Source organism: Mandrillus leucophaeus, unplaced genomic scaffold (assembly GCF_000951045.1).
Source record: "Mandrillus leucophaeus isolate KB7577 unplaced genomic scaffold, Mleu.le_1.0 Scaffold805, whole genome shotgun sequence".
Lineage (NCBI taxonomy): Eukaryota > Metazoa > Chordata > Mammalia > Primates > Cercopithecidae > Mandrillus > Mandrillus leucophaeus.
The window spans coordinates 756,617-776,197 of NW_012108753.1; the positions used below are offsets into that span (position 1 = coordinate 756,617).

At 37.0% G+C, this 19,581-nt stretch overlaps 1 protein-coding gene across 2 annotated transcripts in view; it reads left to right on the forward strand.

Annotated features, from left to right (window-relative positions):
• The first annotated feature begins 2,088 nt into the window (after window positions 1–2,088).
• STRN (striatin, calmodulin binding protein) overlaps window positions 2,089–19,581 on the forward strand; it is a 96,971-nt gene continuing 79,478 nt past the window's right edge. For both annotated transcript variants that reach the window (XM_011967637.1, XM_011967638.1), the window contains exons 1-2: window positions 2,089–2,189; window positions 11,006–11,079. In XM_011967637.1, the coding sequence (XP_011823027.1) occupies window positions 2,161–2,189; window positions 11,006–11,079 (103 nt within the window). In that variant the 5' untranslated portion in view covers window positions 2,089–2,160. The remainder of the gene's footprint in view (window positions 2,190–11,005; window positions 11,080–19,581) is intronic.

Sequence of the window (19,581 nt, forward strand, 5' to 3'; positions counted from 1 at the left end):
GACACATGCCACCGTGCCTGGCTGATTTTTTAAATTATTTGTAGGGACGTGGTCTTGCTATTTTGCACAGGCTAGGCTCAAACTCCTGAGCTCAAGTTATCCTCCTGCCTCAGCCTCCCAAAGTGCTGTGATTACAGGGCTGAGCCACTGTGCCCAGCCTCTGATTATACTTTTAATTGTAATTTCTCTTATGCTCGAAGTTGAACATATACAGTAAGGACTTTAGAGTATTATAGGCTGAAGTTTCAGAATCATCCAGGACCAATGAGGGTAGCAGAAAGACAACTAGCCAAGGAGTACAGTAAAGACTTTAGAGTATTATAGGCTGAAGTTTCAGAATCATCCAGGACCACTGACGGTACAGAAATACAAAACTAGCCAAGGAGTATCGAGAGGACAAAATTGATAATTGATATTGTTATTACTTTCAATGTTTGATTGCATTGATTAGCTTATTACTTTTATTAAAGTCATTTTAAAGAGCATATAAAGTTCTATGCCAAAGCATGTTTGGCCTGACAAGTTGGGCTGTCATTTCCTTTTGACAAGACTTTCATTTTTATCACTCTTAAATGCATGTATCGTTACAGTTCTGGTTAGGTAACATAATTATCCCATTGCAGAATGTGTAATTTCAGAAGAGTATTGTGGATATTTGATGCTTCTCCTCTGAAAACAATTGAATTGTTTTCAGACCACTTTTATTTCAGTAAGATAAATGTAAACTAAGTTTGAATGAGATTTAAGTTTAATGGCTCACTTGCTAAACCTGAGTTGGACAATCCTCACAATTCCTTACGGATGTGGCAAGGTCATCCTTAAATGTAAAGTTCTTGCTTACTTAAGGAAAGCACTGTAGATACATAAATAACATTGTTACCTGTCTTAGTGGGTCAATATAATAGACAGGGGGTGGTGGTACATGTGAGAATAGTGAAATATATAGCTAGTTTTGAGGCCCTTATGACTTTTAAGAGGTATTATGAGTCACTTTAACAAATTAGTGTTTGTGACATAGTTTCAGTTTCTTATTGGAAAGATAATATTTCAATTGTAAATGTTCTTTTAATATTCTGGAGAGCTACTCTTTCTTAGCCCGTCTGTTTTACTGACTTTAAAAGTTGTTTACAGTTTGTTTCATGTTCAAATACAGGATTTTAGTAATTCCTTGGGGTGGGGGCAGAAGGCCGTTGTCTCTGATTTTCCTTTTCCCAACTTTCACTTTCTTTTTTCTTTGGATTACATTCCAAGGTGAGTGAGGAAAAGGGTGGGGATTGAGAAAAGGGAGCAATTTATTGTTTGTTGGGGAGGTCCAAAATAAAGTCATTTAAGGAATCTGTCATAAAATTTAAATATATGATGAAGCTTGTGCAAGGGGATTATAAGAACTAGTTTAACCCTTTTTGCTTTATAAAAAAGAAATCCTGTTGATGGCAAAAAGACAAACACAGTAGCCAACTGTACTGTACACCTTGCATTTGTTTGCATTAATATTAGTTGTTTTATTTTATTTTTTGAGATGGAGACTCACTCTGTTACCCAGAATGGAGTGCAGTGGCATGATCTTGGCTCACTGCAACCCCTGCCTCCCGGGTTCAAGCAGTTCTCCTGCCTCAGCCTCCCAAGTAGCTGGGATTACAGGTGCCACCAGGCCTGGCTAATTTTTGTATTTTTAGTAGAGACGGAATTTCACCATGTTGGCCAGGCTGGTCTTGAACTCTTGACCTCAAGTGATCCGCCTGCCTCAGCCTCCCAAAGTGCTGGGATTACAGGTGTGAGCCACCGCGCCCAGCAGTATTAGTTGTTTTAGATTGTAGACTCTTTAATGATATGGACTATGTGTTGTAAAATCCCTAGCCTGAAGTAAAATGCATTTGGATGTCCCCACAGCCCTATTTAACTTAAATCCTTTTTCCCCCTTGCAGTCAGTGCATTTTTATATTTGTACATACTTTGTGAGAAATAGGTAAAGGAAATATTTTTGCATCTAATTGTTCTAACTTCCAAAGGTTCTTTACTGAGTTAAAATAATTTTTTTTTTTTTTTTGGTCTAAACTGAATTTTGTCTGTCTTTCCCCTACTCAGGCCCAGATTGCCTTCCTACAGGGAGAAAGGAAGGGCCAAGAAAATTTGAAGAAGGATCTTGTGAGGAGGATCAAAATGTTGGAATATGCTCTTAAACAGGAAAGGTAATTCAGTAAAATGAAAAGTGGTGTTCTTTTTTTTTGTTTGTTTTTGAGATGGAGTTTCGCTCTTGTTGCCCAGGCTGGAGTGCAATGGTGCGATCTCGGCTCTCTGCAACCTCCGCCTCCTGGTTTCAAGCAGTTCTCCTGCCTCAGCCTCCCCAGTAGCTGGGATTACAGGCATGCGCCACCACACCGAGCTAATTTTGTATGTTTAGTAGAGATGGGATTTCTCCATGTTGGTCAGGCTGGTCTTGAACTCCTGACCTCAGGTGATCTGCCCACCTCGGGTCTCCTAAAGTGCTGGGATTACAAGTGTGAGCCACTGGGCCCGGCAAAAATGGCGGTCTCTTAAATGTTGGAATAATTTTTTCATCATTCCTAAAATAAATTTAAATGTTAATACTGCTTGGATTCAGGAGTATCTGTAGTAAACATTTGTATGAATGGTTGTAATATGTTAATTTTATGAATAGTTTAATAGTGATCAAAAAACTGATTTATATGATTTTTTAAAAATTAGCAACATGTTTTTCCTACTCTGCCTGTTTTGAAGAAACAGATGTGCTCCCTGAACTGTCAATATCCATTCATTTTAAAGTTGAAATCGTTTTTAATTTTTAAACAAAATTTCTATAATGTTTACTCTTTTTCCTGTCATTTAATATTACTCAATTTGATGTATTTTCTTTAGAAAAAAATTGTTCCAGCAGACTATGTTGATTCTATATAGACTTTTTTTTTTTTTTGAGACGGAGTCTCGCTCTGTTGCCCAGGCTGGAGTGCAGTGGCATGATCTTGGCTCACTGCAAGCTCCACCTCCCGGCTTCACACCATTCTCCTGCCTCAGCCTCCCAAGTAGCTGGGACTACAGGTGCCCGCCACCACACCCAGCTAATTTTTTGTATTTTTAGTAGAGACGGACTTTCACCATGTTAGCCAGGATGGTCTCGATCTCCTGACCTCGTGATCCACCCATCTCAGCCTCCCAAAGTGCTGGGATTACAGGCGTGAGCCACCGTGCCCAGCCTATAGACTTTTTTGTGTGTGTTTTGTTCCTTTGCTGTCTGCCGTTACAATCTCTCCAGAAGCTTATCTTACCTTTCTATTTTGCTAGTTTCTAAGATACTCAAGTAACTAAATTTGGGTCACAAGTAAAGGAAAATAGGTCATGAGTGAGAGTTTTGGAAGTTGTATGAGTTATTTATTTGCTTTAATGAATAGGCCTTGGATTTTTTTGTCAATAGTCTGAGCCAGTTCATTTTTTTTAGGTAACTGAGTATGTATAGGTAATATTGGAATTATCTCTTTTGCTACTTTTTTGCTTCGTTTTTAATGATGCTTGTTTTGTTTTTCTCTTTTTCAAGTTGGTGAATGGGATATTTGCAATAAAATAGCATTTAGATACAATTGGATAAATAGATGATATTTATGAATAATGAGAAAGATAAAATTCTATTAGAACTTGTGTTCATCATCATGTAGAATCTTTAAATGGCATAAGAGATTGAAAATAGGTTGACCTCTTAGTGAAAAATATGTGTTTCTTTTCATATTCAGGAAAGTTGGTGAAAAGCTGTATTAGGGACATGGAAAGAATAAAAACATTTTTAAAAGTACGTAATTTGGGAGTAGTGAGATTTTTTTTTTTTCTTTTTCTTTTTCTTTTTTTTTTCCGCAGAGTCCCGCTTTGTTGACTAGGCTGGAGTGCAGTGGTGTGATCTCAGCTCACTGCAGCCTCCGCCTCCTGGGGTCAAGCAGTTCTCCTGTCTCAACCTCCCGAGTTGCTGGGACTACAAGCGCATGCTACCATGCCTGGCTAATTTTTTTGCATTTTTAGTAGAGGCGGGGTTTCACCATATTGGTCAGACTGGTCTTGAACTCCTGACCTCAGGTAATCCACCACCTCGGCCTCCCAAAGTGCTGGGATTACAGGCATGAGCCAATGTACCCGGCCGAGTATTTGAGATATTTTTTTTTTTTTTGAGATGGATTTTTGCTCTGTTGCCAGGCTGGAGTGCCGTGGCACCATCTCAGCCCACTGCAACCTCCACCTCCTGGGTTCAAGCAGTTCTCCTGCCTCAGCCTCCCGAGTAGCTGGGATTACAGGCGCTCGCCACCACACCCAGCTAATTTTTATATTTTCAACAGAGACAGGGTTTCACCATATTGGCCAGGATGGTCTCGATCTGTTGACTTCGTGATCACCTGCCTCGGCCTCCGAAAGTGCTGGGTGGCATGAGCCACCGCGGCCCAGAGTGGTTATTTTCGTCTGGAACGTGAAAGTAGAAAGGAGGGCAGAGTAAGAGGAGGTGAGGCTTGGATAGCATGAAATAAGAAGGTGCTTGTTAGACAAGTTGCAGGACGTAGAGAAAACATGTTTGACGTGGAACAAAGCAGTTTGGTGTGTTGAGAAATTTGTAATCTTTGTGTGTGGAGAGTAGGATGTTGGTTGTGGTCCTCCTCTCAATTGATGACCGATAATGGTAGAGGGGGCAAGAGTCAGATCACAGAGAGCCTAACCAAGGAGTTCAAACTTTTACATGTAACAGGGAATATGGGAAGTTTAAATTTTTTTTTTTTTTTTTGAGACAGGGTCTTGCTCTGTCGACCAGGCTGGAGTGCAGTGGCACAGTCATGGCTCACTGCAGTGTCAACCTTCTGGGCACAAGTGATCCTCCCACTTCAGCCTCCCGAGTGTCTGGGAATACAGATATACTCCAGTCCACACAGATAAATTTTTTAGTTTTTAGAGAAACAGGGTCTTGCCCTGTTGCCAGGGCTGGTCTGGAACTCCTGGGCTCGAGCAGTCCTCCTGCTATAGCCTCTCAAAGTGCCGTGATTATAGGCATGAGTCACCATGCCCAGCCAAAAAAATTTTAACTAACATGATCTCAAACTAACAGAGGAATTGCAAGAATCTTGTATACCCTTAACCCAGATTCACCAATTGAAAAGTTTTGCTATGTTTGCTTTATTGTGTTTGCTATCTCTATAGGTATCATTTTTTCCCCTAAATCATTTGCTAGTTTGTCCCTAACTACCTCCGTGTATATTTCCTAAGAGCAAGGACATTTCCTTATATAATTATAGTACATTACCAAATTAAAGAAATGTAACATTGATATTTTATTATCTGATATAGTCTATATTCAGATGTCCTAATAATGATCTTTGTAGCATTTTTTTTCCCTGGTTCAAGATCCAATCTGGAAATATATACTGCATTTAGTTGTTAAGCACTTGAAAGTTTTAAGCAAGATAGAGTATGAAATACATTTTTAGAAAGATCTCCTGACCTCAGTGTGGGGGGTGGACTGGAAAGATCTGGAAACACAGGCAGAAAGATTGTAATAGTTTAAGATGAGAAATGATAACATAGTAGCTGCTAAAATGGAGACACATCAACTATAAAAAATTGTTAAAGTAGAATCCATGAAATCTGAAGATTATATAAAAATTTGGAGATGGTACAGTGGGTGAGTGAGAAAGATAATTTGAGAACGACTCCCAGGTTTCTGACTTGAAGGACTATCTGAATTATGAGAGACTTTTAGAAGGTATCAAATGAGTTAAAAAGAAGAATTAAAGATCAGATATGTGAGAGGGACTCATGATGATAGATATATACTTGGGAATCATCAGTATTACTGTGAGTGAAGTGAAAGGAGTAGTTGGTAGAACAAGTATTGTGGAAACAGAAGAGAGAACTAGAAGGAGTGACAGGAAGTAGAAATACTTGAGGAGAAGACAGAGGAAGAAGAGCCAACAAAGAAATAGAGAAGGAAGGAGGAGAGAGTAGTATTTTGGAAGTGAGTTAAAGGAGGGAGTTCAATAACTGAAGATGCTAAGTAGACCCGAAGTAAGTTGTATACTGAAAATAGTCATTTGGAGTTGCCTGTTGGAAGCTTATTGGTACCCTTACTAAAGCATCCTTAGTAAGGCAGCAGGAACATGAGCCAGATCACAGAGGATCGAGGGCTGAGAAGGATGAAGTGGGGAGAGATAGAGTTGCTTATTTATTTCTTTTTTTCTTTGAGTTGGAGTCTTGCTCCGTCACCAGGCTGGAATACAGTGGCGTGATCTCAGCTCACTGCAACCTCCGCCTCCCAGGTTCAAGCCATTCTCCTGCCTCAGCCTCCTGAGCAGCTGGGACTACAGGCGTGTGCCACCACGCTGGGCTGATTATTTTATTTTTAATAGAGGTGGGGTTTCACCATGTTGGCCAGGGTGGTCTCGATTCCTTGACCTTGTGATCCGCCCACCTCAGCCTCCCAGAGTGCTGGGATTACAGGCGTGAGCCACTGTGCCTGGCAGAGTTGCTTATTTTTTTAAGAAATTTGACTCTGAAGGACAGTTGAGATAAGAAACTGGCTGAATGTAGGGAAGATTTTTTTCTTTTCTTCCTTAACTAAATGGGATGCTCCTGGAAAAGAGTTGCTGGTTTTGTGTCTTTTTTTTTTTTTTTTTTTTTTTGAGACAGAGTTTTGCTCTTGTTGCCCAGGCTGGAGTGCAATGGCACAATCTCGGCTCACTGCAGCTTCCTCCTCCTGAGTTCAAGCGATTCTTCTGCCTCAGCCTCCCCAGTAGCTGGGATTACAGGCATGCGCCACCACAGCCAGCTAATTTTGTATTTTTAGTAGAGATGGGGTTTCTCCATGTTGGTCAGGCTGGTTTCGAACTCCCGACCTCAGGTGATCTCCCCATCTCGGCCTCCCAAAGTGTTGGGATTATAGGCGTGGGCCACCGTGCCCAGCCTTGTTTTGTATCTTTTGAAGTATATAGAATGATTTGGGATTATTCATGATGTTACAGCACTATTTGTATAATAAACTAAGAAATTTTTAAAAAGCATTTATTTGTGGCTTGAATTTTAAATTGAATTTTAAAAAGAATTATTGAGGAAAATGTGACATATACTCATAGAGAAACTAATATCTTTTATATATACAGCCCCAGGTTTTAACAGTTAATGTTTTTGTCAGTCTTTTTCACCTTGATCTATTTTAATACAATTCCAGATATCTTGCCATTTCACCTGCAAATGCCTAAAGATCATGATTTTACATGATTTTCTTTGCATGATTTTTGCAGATTTTCTAAGCAGTCCCACTTTAAGATCCGAAAGTAAAACCAAATTGTTAATGTTACAGAAGAATTACTTATCTAGCAGTGGATTTATCAAAGCATTCCTTAATGTGTGATAAAATTTACTATAAATTTTCAGGATTCCATAGTGTATAATCTGAGGTTGACTTAGGAGCATCTATGCTGAGAAACCTCAAATACTATATAAATACAATTCTGAAAAATTTCTACCATTCTAAAAATTTCTCTCTATTCACTGCTACTTTTATCTACTCTACTGTAGTAACTTAACTGTCCTCCTCGCTTCTAGTATTTCTATATTTTAATTCATCTTCCATATCCATAGAATTCATTTTCTGAAACACAAATATGATAATCCTGTTATATCCCTGTTTAAAAATATCTAGCTAATTTCAGGTTCTTAGTAAAGTTCTTCACAACCAGGCCCTTTCTGTTCCTTCTCTGACTCCATTCCTTCCATACCTTTTGGGTGTAATTATTCTGTTTGCTGTTTTTTGACCCACTTTGTGTGTTTTTTTTTTTTCTTCCACTTAAGATGTCCCTTCTGACAGAAATGCCCTCTCCATCAATCCATTTTCTGATTGGAAAACTCCCACTGGTTTTTTGAGATTTAGCTAAAATCTCACGTGTTACCTTCTTTTTGGTAGCTTTCTTTGACACCGATTTTGACCAAATTAGATAATCTCTTATCTGCATTCTTGTAATACTTGTTAATAGCCCTTATAGCTCTTACACAGTATGCTATAGTTATTTACATTCCTGTCTCTTATGCATACCCTTGCCTTCCACCCTTACCTAACTACAAACTGTAGGTTGTCCCAGCAGCCAGCACAGTGCCTGTAAACTAGGAATTCAGTAACAGTTCATTGAAATTAATCAAATTATTTTTAGCATCCACATTTAAGATACAATTGAGATGCTATGTTATACTCCTAGCATAATATGTATAATAATAGGCTTTGAAACAAAGCTAAAATTACTCTTCTTTAGTGTATTATAGTTATTAAATAATTTTTATGTTATTTTTATCCAATAAAGGTCATTTATGGAGGGTCTCCCTGTGTATCAAACATGGAGTTGCTAGATATAAGATCTCCTTTTTTATCTTACAGGCAGAATTAGATAGAAAAGGAATAGCAAACAAGAAAGATTGGTTAAAACAGTGAGCTGAGTGTTAAAACAGTGGAAAACGGTATGAGTGAGAAGGTCTTTTCACATATTGACTTCAAAAGGAATGCTATTAAGCTTAAGGAGGGTTCTGTGAGAAAAATATATTTTAGCGAATGTAACAATTCAGTAGGGAAACCTTGATTTAAGGGACCATAGCTTGTGGCAAACACAATAGTTCTTTACATATTTTACCTTTGTCTAATTTTTAAAATAAAATGTTCATAATGTGTCACAATTTTTGTTACATTTATTTTCGTAAAATATTTTCTCTTCCCTTTTTGTAGGTTCTGTTGTAGTTTTTCCTGAGACCACTAGATTGCACTATCATACAGCATTTTCTGTTTGAAAATGTTTTTCTATATATATATAAAATATAAACTCCATAACATTTTATTGCCACTATTATTTTAAAAGTTTTAGTATAATTGTCTTCAGGCTAGTTACATTCAGTTGCTATTTTGACTTCTAGCAGGTATTACTACTTTGTCTTATGGTAAATGAAGTGTGTTTCTGGAAAAGTAAGAGATTGACAGTTACATTTAGAACCTTATTTACTTTCTATTAACTGCAAGTCAAATTAGTGTCTGTAAATCTTACCTTCTGATGATCAATGGTATTACAAATGCATTAAACTAGATGGGCAAACATTTAGTCCAGTGACAAAATCTTTGTGGTTAAGAGACACATTGAGAATAGATGTTCTAAATAATTTGGACCAAACATATTTACTAAAGTTTAAATATATATATATATATATATAGTTAATTAACCAAATAACAACAAAAATTGTCTCCCTTCTGCCTCAGTTCATTGATTTCCTTTCCCAAGGAAATCTTATCAACTGATATCTTATGTATTATGTATCCTTCCAGAAAGATTCATGTGCATAGGCTAATGAAATAGATATATATCTTTTAAAAAATATATGGAGACATATGTAGTATTTTGTACCTTTTACTTTTTGCTTAAGAGATCAGTTCATTGTCATATGAATATATTTTTTTCTTCTTAATGTGTAAATGTTACTATAAAACATTTCATACATACGTATAAGATATAAAGACTATTGTAAAAAATACTTATGTACCCATCACCTACCTTAAGAAATAGGATATCAACTGCCTATGATTTTCATAGGTTTTCTTAGAATTCCCAACTTTTTTTTTCCTGTTGTGACTGCAAAATGATTATTGCAAAATAAGAAGGATTTCAGTATTTTATACATTTGAGCAAATAATTTTTCATTTCCTTTCTACTTTTCTTTCTTTTTTTTTTAGACAGGATTTGGTTTAAGTGATTCTCCCACCTTAGCCTCCCTAGTAACTGGGATTACAGGAGCACCACCATGCCTGGCTAATTTTTGTATTTTTTGGTAGAGACAGGGTTCCACCATATTGGCCATTCTGGTCTCGAACTCCTGACCTCTGGTGACCCATCTACTTTGGCCTCCCAAAGTTTTGGGATTACAGGCATGAGCGCCCGTGCCCGGCCACTGCTTTTCTTAAATTGTGAAAAAACCTAATGGTAAGTGCTCAGTTAGGTTTTTATTAAAAAACAAAAACAAAAACAAAAAAAACTTTCAAATTTGGCTGTTACACTTTTCTTCCTTTATTACTTTATTTTGGTTTTTCAGATTATTATTTTGGTTTTTCAAATTATTGTTGTTTGTATTAATATCCCATTCTTAACACATTGAATATTTATTATAAACAGCCTCAATATTTTAGGGAGCTGACAAGTGAAAATATACGAATAGAATAAGCAGATATGGCTATTTTTAGTCACCCTTTAAAAAATTTCTACATTATCTGGGTTATTTATCTAGTCTCAGATGGTTAAATCTGAGATATTTAAATCAGATGGTTAAATCCTATTAACCAGAATGATAACATTCTGTCAACTTTGAAAAGAAGATAAGATAGTATTCCCATTCACAGTTCTTTTTGAGTAAAAGACAAAGGATATCTTGACTAGTTTAAAAAAATTCATTTCTAGTGGAATATCTTACTCAACATTGATGATTTGGGTTTCCCCCCTTGGATTGTACAGTATAATGCATATTTGGCAAATCATGATTATCTGACAAGGCACATAATATTGTAGATGACTTTTCTTTTTAAAAAGCTCAATTTTTTTTAGAAAAGTCTTCTACAAATTTATTTCACAATCCAAACTTTTTTTTTTTTTTTAACTGTTTTTGATAGTAAAATTTTGCTTTGACAATCATCAGGAAAATTTGAATACTGCAGAAACTAGGATATTATATGGTTCATTTTGTTATTACAGAAAGAAGAGTTATGGTTCCCAGAGTTATTCCTTTATTTTGTTAAAAGGATACTTGATGGTATAACAACAACAGCAACAACGAAAAAGGCAAGCACTTTTGTATTATAACTTTGACACCATGGAAAGCTATGAGCCTTTGAAAGTTCTAGGAGTGTTCAGCCAGGACTACTGAATTCTTGTAACTACTACTATTGTGTATGTTAAAATTAATTTAAATGTATTTTAAGATGGTCTGTGTTTTCTCATTTCTTTGTTAGAGCCAAATACCACAAGTTGAAATATGGGACAGAATTGAATCAGGGAGATATGAAGCCTCCAAGCTATGATTCTGGTAAGCTAATTTTAAAGGAAGTTGAAGTGTTAAAAAGAAATAATTAATGTCTACTATTTTCTAGCAACAATGTTTACAACTATAAGTTAGTTTCTAATTATTTGCATGTTAGTTATTTTTTCTGACCTACTTGTCTTTTGGCACCAATCATTTAGTGTCATTTAGATCATTTTCCACCACCTTCCTTCCTTTTCCCTCTTCCCCTTTCTTTTAGTTTGCCATTTTCTGCTTATGTTCAGAAAAACATAAGCAGATCCTTCCTTACTGGAAGGATCAGAGTTCTTGGGGTAATATGCACCAGCATAACCTTGTCTTGCTGGGTCTGTCCAATTAATGGGAACTTTGAGATGTGCAGTACAAAGTACATCATGCCCTTGAAATCCTGAGAAAGAGTAGGAAATATGGAGGTAAGAGATTTCTTCTTAAAGCACAGAGGAATTCCTCATCCCAAAAACATAATTCTTCGGTTTCAGATGGAGAACTGTTTTGGTCTTTCTTGCCCACAGGAGTTTCTGTAACTAGAACATGTTTTAACAGCTGAAGCATTTATTATAATTTTGAGTTATTTCTTCTTTTTCTCCTACTTCTTCATACCATCAAACAATATAAACTATTACTTGTAAATAATCAGATATTAAGAAATATAGATATAATTCACTTAGTAGAACCCAGGAGGCGGAGCTTGCAGTGAGCCGAGATCGCGCCACTGCACCCCAGCCTGGGCGACACAGCGAGACTCCGTCTCAAAAAAAAAAATAATAATAATAATAATAATAATTCACTTAGTAGGTATTAGGGAAGAATGACAAAAATTAATCAAAAGTTATCAACCATATTTCAGATAGGTACATTTTTGGTATAATTTCAGGTTAAATTTCCCAGTCAGATATCTGAAAACATTAATGTTCATTTATATCATTTACTGAAATATGTACCTTGTGCTAGAGGCTTTATAAATATATATTTATGTACATATCACTTTAAATTTTAAAGTAGTTATTCAGTAAAGTATCTTCGGTACAGATAATGTTTATTTGGATTTTACATATGTGAAATTTAAACTCAGGGAAGTGGAAAAAGTTGCCCAACGTCACAAAGATATTAAGTAACGACAGAATATGGAGACGAACCCAGGTCTTTCTGACCCCAAAATTCATATTCTTCCCATTTTATCATATTGCTTCTATATTTGACAATGTATGAAAGAACTTTCCAAAATGAGTTCTAAATGTACTGCCAATTTTATAGTTACTTCAGTGTAGTAATGTATTAATGCGTTTCCTCAGCTGAATATTGAATGCTTGAGATCTACAGCAATGCCAGTTGATCACTGGTGTATTTTTTTTCCTTTGTTTTTTACTATTCTGTCTTTTACTTGAGTGTCTGTTCTTGTGACCTGAGTTGTGCTTAAGTTTCAAAATAAATTTTTAAAAAATCTAGGCTATTTGTTAGAAACGTTCTAATACTATATTAACTGACTCAAAAGAGTGATTTTAATTAGTATTGCATTAAAAGGTTTTCATTTCTTAAGTTTTGGATATCAATTTAGGAGAATAGAAGCCTAGATGCAATATATTTTTTAAGTGTTCGTAAGTAAACATGACTGGCTGCAGTAGCTAATTCTTATAATCCCACTTTGGGAGGCCAAGGAGGGAGGATTGCTTGAGGCTAGGAGTTTGAGACCAGCCTGGGCAACGTAGCAAGACCCTGTCTCTACATAAAAATTAAAAAATTAGCTGGGGATGGTGGCACATGCCTGTAGTCCTAGCTACTGGGGAGGCTGAGGTGAAAGGATCACTTGAGCTCAAGAGTTTGAAGTTAGGTTACAGTGTGCTAAGATTGTGCCACTGCACTCCAGCCTGAGTGAAAGAGTGAGATCCTGTCTTTTAAAAAAAAATTGTAAAGTTTATAAGTAAGCAGCGCAGCTCAGTAGAAGGGGCTTGTGTTTTAAAAGCAGATAGATGTAAGTTTGACTCTGCCCCAACATTTTAAATTCCCGTGATCCTACTTAATTTCTCTATGGTTACTCCATTCCTGATCTGTAAACTAGGAAATATTCTGAGAATACTTCCTTACTCAAATGTTTATTTTCTTAGTATACAATACCTAGTTATTCTCAGTGTATAATATTTAGTTAGTACGTAGTATCATTTGTTCTATCTTTCTGACCATCCACTAATCTTATAAATATTGTATATATAATGTTTTTCAGACCTAGTACCAAATCCAGTGAATAAGACAACAATGCCCTGTTGGATTTTTATAGGGAAGATAGTTAAAGAGGCGATTACAATAACATATGACATGTATAATGGAGAAATAATAAGTGTTACTGAGCGCAGTAGCACAAACTTAGTCAAGTGGTCAAGAAAGCCTTCTTGGAGGAAGTGATGTTTAATTTTGACATCTGAAGGACAAGTAGAAATTAGCCAGGGCAAGTAGACTGACTAAATATTTGTTGAATGGGAGGTGGGAGAAAGACAGAGTATTAGCAGCAAAGCTTCTGAGGTAAGACTATGGCACATTTGAGAAATGGGATACCTGGATAGTAGTGGGAGAGAGGGAAGGAATGTTTCCAGAGGTAGATAGAGAGTTAGCTGGGGGGTAGAATAGTTACAAGGGTCTTGTGAAACATGTTAAGTAGTTCATGCCTAGGAATATTCTGAGCATTTGAAGAAGGAAAGCATTCGAAGGATCTTAATTAGGGGTTTATGATCAGATTTGCTCTTGGATTACATGGACTGTAGTGTGGAAGATGGATTAGAGAGGAGCAGTGTTGGAGAGGGGGCGACTGGTTAGAGGACTGTTGCAGCAACCTGGGCAAATGAGTAAGGTTTCCTTGACAAGGGTGTGTTCATGAAATATTTAGGAAGTAAAATCTGCAGGAACTAGTTCTTTTTATGTATACATAAATTTGATTTTATGCTGATCTTCTCTGTATTATTCTAATTTTAGTATATGTGCTGCCAAGGCAAGCACAGGAACTACTTCTTGATTGGATGTAGGGGGTGAAAAAAGGATGAGTCAGAAGTGACTCCCACATTTGTAGTTTGAACGACTAGACCAGAAGTAGGTTTAGAAAATGGTGGGTTCACTTTTGGATTTATTTCTTAGATAACCAAGTGAAGATGGCTAGTAGACAATTGAGTATATGGGTCTGAAGCTCAAGCCAGAAATATGGATGTGTTAGAGACATAAATTTGAGAGGTATCAACACATGGTACTGGTGGCACTCACAGCCACTGGAGTTGAAACGATCACCCAGGAGCTGTATGTGAGGTAAGATTACATAAAATGGAACCCTGAGGGGTGACATTTAAAAGACTGGTAGAAGAATGGAAACATGAAAAGGAGTCTGATACAGAGTACATTAATGGTAGGAGGAAAACCAGGAGACCAAGGAAACCAAGAGAAGAGATGGTTTCCAGAAGGAAGGACTATTCAACACTACTGGTTATTTCCCAGAGAGCTGAAGAATATCTGTAGGACTTTGTGACACGTGGGACACTGAGAACTTTAGGAGAGAGGTGAGGGCAGAAACAAAGTGGGTATAGTTAGCTTTCAGGAAGCTTAGGTTGTGAAGGTGAAGGAGAGAGAGAGCAATAGCTGGAAGGACACATGGGGTCAAGGAAAGTTGTGTGTGCACGCACATGTGTGATATGTGTCTTAGAGGAGTAACCAATAAAAGGGAAAGAGTAGAGGTACTCAAAACAGGAAGATAATGTAAAGAAGGTGATAGGGTTTGGATTCTGAGCATAGCTGGAGAATGGCAGGAGGAGCATGTCTTTTATCATTACCAAAAGAGAATGTAGGAAATTAGGTTAACAGGTTTATAGATTTGGATTTCTATTTGGTGGTGGGTATTTGAGGGAATGTCCACAAATGATAGCTTTATGTATGAGATAGGATTATCTGCTGAGAGTGGGTCAGATGTTTAAGAAGTAGAAAAGGTTTAAAATGCTAATGGTAAACAGGAAGACTAACTTTCTAGGAAATAGTAGGGTCGAGAAAAGCTAAGAGTCCAGTTGAGGTGTGTGATCATGAGTGTATGTAGAGGCACTAAGCTGCACATTTGGTAGCCTGGGTAAAGTCGAAGAGAATGCAGATAGTTAATAGTTGAATTCACGGAGAAACAAAGGGACAAAAAAATTTGGCAAAGGAATGATTGAAGTGATAAGCCATGAACTGAAACTACAGAGGGAAGGAAGTGAAGACACAAGGAGGCTGGCTAATGGGTGAATTAAAAGTAAGTGAGTAGATTCTGTTCTAGGGCAGGTCAGCAAACTTTTTCTGTAAAGGGCTGGATAGTAAATATTTTGGGTTTTGCAGGCTGTTTCAGCTACTCAACTTTGCCACTGTAACATGCAAGCATTCATGGACAATACATAAATGAATGGATGTGTCTGTATTATAAAAATAGGTGGTAGGCTGGATTTGATAATGCAGGCAGTAGTGTGCTGGCACCTGGCTAGAGGTCCCAGCTAAGTTAAAGAACTAGTGAATTTAGGGAAAAAAGAAATAAAAAAGAGCTAATGAATTGGGAGTAAGTGAGCCTGACGGGTCTGCTCAGAGAATCAGTTTGCATCTATGATAGTTCTTCATGATGACAAGACCTAAGATACGACAGCTAGAGAGGGTGGTGGCTGTGGAGAGGCAGAAGTGGATCACCTACATGCATACTGATTTCACTCAAGATAATGTAGAATTTTGGTGGCAGAAGCATGTGAGCCAGATTTGGAGCGTTACCTTGGGATTTATAGATGACAGTGATAAGGACTAGGAGGTGGCAGAAAGGGTATACTCAAATAGCATAACCTTTAAAGAAGCAGGGATTTTTTTTTTTTCCATTCTTTGCTCTTTTATGTATTTACCATATTTTCCTAAAACTGATAATCCAGACATTTTCTGAAACATTTTTCACTAAAATTTACTTTGCCTTTCTGTTTTTTTTTTTTTTTTGTCCCACTCTCAGACCTTCGTATTTCTACTTTAGGAGAATATTATCTCAGGCTATGTTAAAGTGTATTTATTTTTGATATTTCAATCTCTCCTATTTAATATTAGAAGCCAGGTAGTTATTGAAGGTTGAATATATCCAGTGTGATAAATTCTGTCTTTTAATTGAGAAATTTAGACCATTTGCACTTACAATTATTGATATGGATGGTTAGGTTAATGCTACCACCTTTGTAATTTGTTTCGTTTTGTTCAGTCTGTTCTTGTTTCTTTTCCTTCTTTTTCAGCCTTCTTTTGAATTATCAAATATTTTTTATGATTCAGTTTTATCTTTTGCTGACTTATTAGCAGTAATTCTTATTTTAGTGGTTGCTTTAGGAATTACAAGGCACATCATTAACTTATTACAATCTGTCTTCAAGTGATAATGTACCACTTCATGGATAGTACAATAACCTTATAATAATGTACTTCGTTTCTCCTCTTCCCAGTCTTTGTGCTATTGTTGTCATGTATTTTACTTCTATGTATGTGATAAACCACACACTACATTGTTATTTTTTTTCAGCAGTCTTTTGTCTTTTAAAGATATTTGAATAATAATATGAAAAAAAATTCCCAATACTCATTATTCCTTTGTGTAGATCTGCGTTTCCATATTATTTTCCTTCAACCTTAAAGTCTTCCTCTCACTTATCTTGTAATATGAAATGCTAGTAATGAATTTTTGCAGCTTTTGTATGTCTGAAAAAGTCTTTTTTTTTTTTTTTTGAGATGAAGTCTCACTCTTGTCCCCCAGGCTGGAGTGTGATGGCGCGATCTCAGGTCACTGCAACCTCCGCCTCCCAAGTTCAAGTGATTCTCCTGTCTCAGCGCCCCGAGTAGCTGGGATTATAGGTGCCTGCCACCACGCTCGGATACTTTTTGTATTTTTAGTAGAAATGGGGTTTCATCATGTTGGCCAGGTTTGTCTAGAAACCCTCCTGACCTCAGGTGATCCACCCGCCTTGGCCTCCCAAAGTGCTGGGATTATAGGCATGAGCCACTGCGCCTGGCCTGAAAAAGTCTTTATTTTGCTCATAGGCATTACTTCTGATGAGATATCTCCTGTTGTTCTTATTTTTGTTCCTCTGTATGTAATGTGACCTTTTTCTCTAGCTGCTTTTACGATTTTTCTCTTTACCATTGGTTCTAAGTGATTTTGTTATGATAAGCCCTGGTGTAGTTAGCCCTCCCTGCATGTTTCTTATGCTTGAGATTTGTTGAGTTTCTTGGATCTGTGGGTTTATAGTTTTCATGGAATTTGGAACTTTTCAGCCATTATTTCTTCATATACTGTTTTTGTTACTCCCTGTGCTATGATCTGGAAACTCTCCCTAGGTGGTGTCTGGGACAATCATGAGGCTTACCTCTATGCTTCCCCTTTCTCTCAGGTATTACTGTCCTTTGTTGCGTGATGTCCAGTGTTTCGAAAACCATTGTTTCATCTGTTTTGTGCTATAATTGTTTCAGCAGGAGGGTAAATCTAGTGTCTATTACTCTAATTTGACTGGAAATAGCAGTCAAATACTTTTGACATTACCGAGAAATTCAACTGTTATCTATATTAAAATCCTCACTTTTACATAATGTCACTTTTTGAACTTGACAAGGCAAGAATGAATGTGATAGTTGATGACTACTTGCTAACCATGGAAGGAACTGCGAGCTTAGCCTGAATAAGGAAATATAAGAGCTATTTGACTTTGGGTTTCTTTTTTTAACCTCAAATTTTTTTTTTCTTTTTTTTTTTTTGAGGTGATGTCTCCAGCTCTGTTGCCCAGGCTGCAATGCAGTGGTACAATCTCGATTCACTGCAACCTTCGCCTCCTGGATTCAAATGATTCTCCTGCCTCAGCCTCCCTAGTAGCTGGGATTACAGGCGTGTGCCACATTGCCCAGCTTTTTTTTTTTTTTGATGGGAGATAGAGGCTTGCTCTGTCACTCAGGCTGGAGTGTAGTGGTGTGATCTTGGCTCATTGCAACCTCTGGCTCACTGCAACTTCCACCTCCCAGGTTCATGTAATTCTCCTGCCTCAGCCTCCTGAGTAGCTGGGATTACAGGTGTGAGCCACTGTACCCGGCCTTCAACTAATTTTTGTATTTTTAGTAGAGATGAAGTTTTACCCTATTGACCAGACTGGTCTCAAACTCCTGGGTATGAATGATCCACCCACCTCGGCCTCCCAAAGTGGTAGGATTGCAGGCATGAGCCACTGCAGCCCAGCCATAACCTCAGATGTTACTTAGAGAGTCAGATTTTATCTCACTATAAGAATACACTTTTTTTAAAAGAGGATAGGGTACATTCTTATTTTACTCTCATTAAGATATAATTTACATATCGTAAAAGTCACCCTTTTTAGTGTTTTCACAAATGTCTCCCTCCCTACTCTAATCCCCTGGCAACCAGTAGTCTGTTTTCCATTTCTATAGTTTTGCCTTTTCTAGAAAGTCTTATGAATTCCAGAATCTTACAGATTGTAGCCTTTTGATTCTGGCTTATCTCACTTAGAATAATGCATTTGAGATTTATGTATGTTTGTATCAGTGATTCATTCCTTATTCTTCTTGAGTCATATTCCATTGATTTGCTGTATCACACTTTTGTAGTATCACTGGCTGCCAAAATAGGCACAAGTAGTTGAGTATATTTGAGGATGGCATAGAAAGGATTTAGCCCTATTCTGATGGGAGATTTAATGACCTCAAAACTTCATTTCATATCTGAAGTCTTGAAATGGCAATGTAAATGTTTTTACTTGGCAAGTACAGGTTATTCACTTGACTTAAGAAGGAGATATATTGGAACATACTATGTTACATACACAGATCCTGAATTTGTGGTCAGTAGAAACAAGATGTATTTGTTTTCCCTTAGCTTGGGGACAGCGTTTTTGCCCCCTTCCTTTTTTTTTTCTTTTTTTAAATTTATACTCTCTTTGAAGTTATCACAAAGTAATTAGCTTCTTTTTGGAACTAATTTAATTCCCCTTATTTTCTACCCGTCTCTGTGGTCTACTCTACTTCTGTTTCTTTCATATGTCACAGAACTAAGCCTAGTTATTTTAAAGTTGTTTTAGGAGAAAAACAAACATGCAAGATTTAATTCTTGTTTTTTATTTCTCTAATTTCCTATTGTAGTGATAGCATGTGAAGGAAAATGCTGGGGCTCTGGAGTGAAACAGAAATTCAGCACTTACAACTGTGTTTCTAACTAAAAAACCTGAAAATTACTTTCCAAAACTCAGCTTTCTTAGAATCTTTAAAATGAGGCTAAATACCTACCTTTGAGGTTATAAGGAATAAAAGAGATAATATATGTATTTTTAACACCGTATGTAGTAAATACTTAATTTCTTTTTTTTCTTTTTTTTTTCTGGAGACGGAGTCTTGCTCTGTCACCCACACTGTAGTGCAGTGGCATGATCTCGGCTCACTGCAACCTCCGCCTCCCAGGTTCAAGCAATTCTCCTGCCTCAGCCTGCTGAGTAGCTAGGATTACAG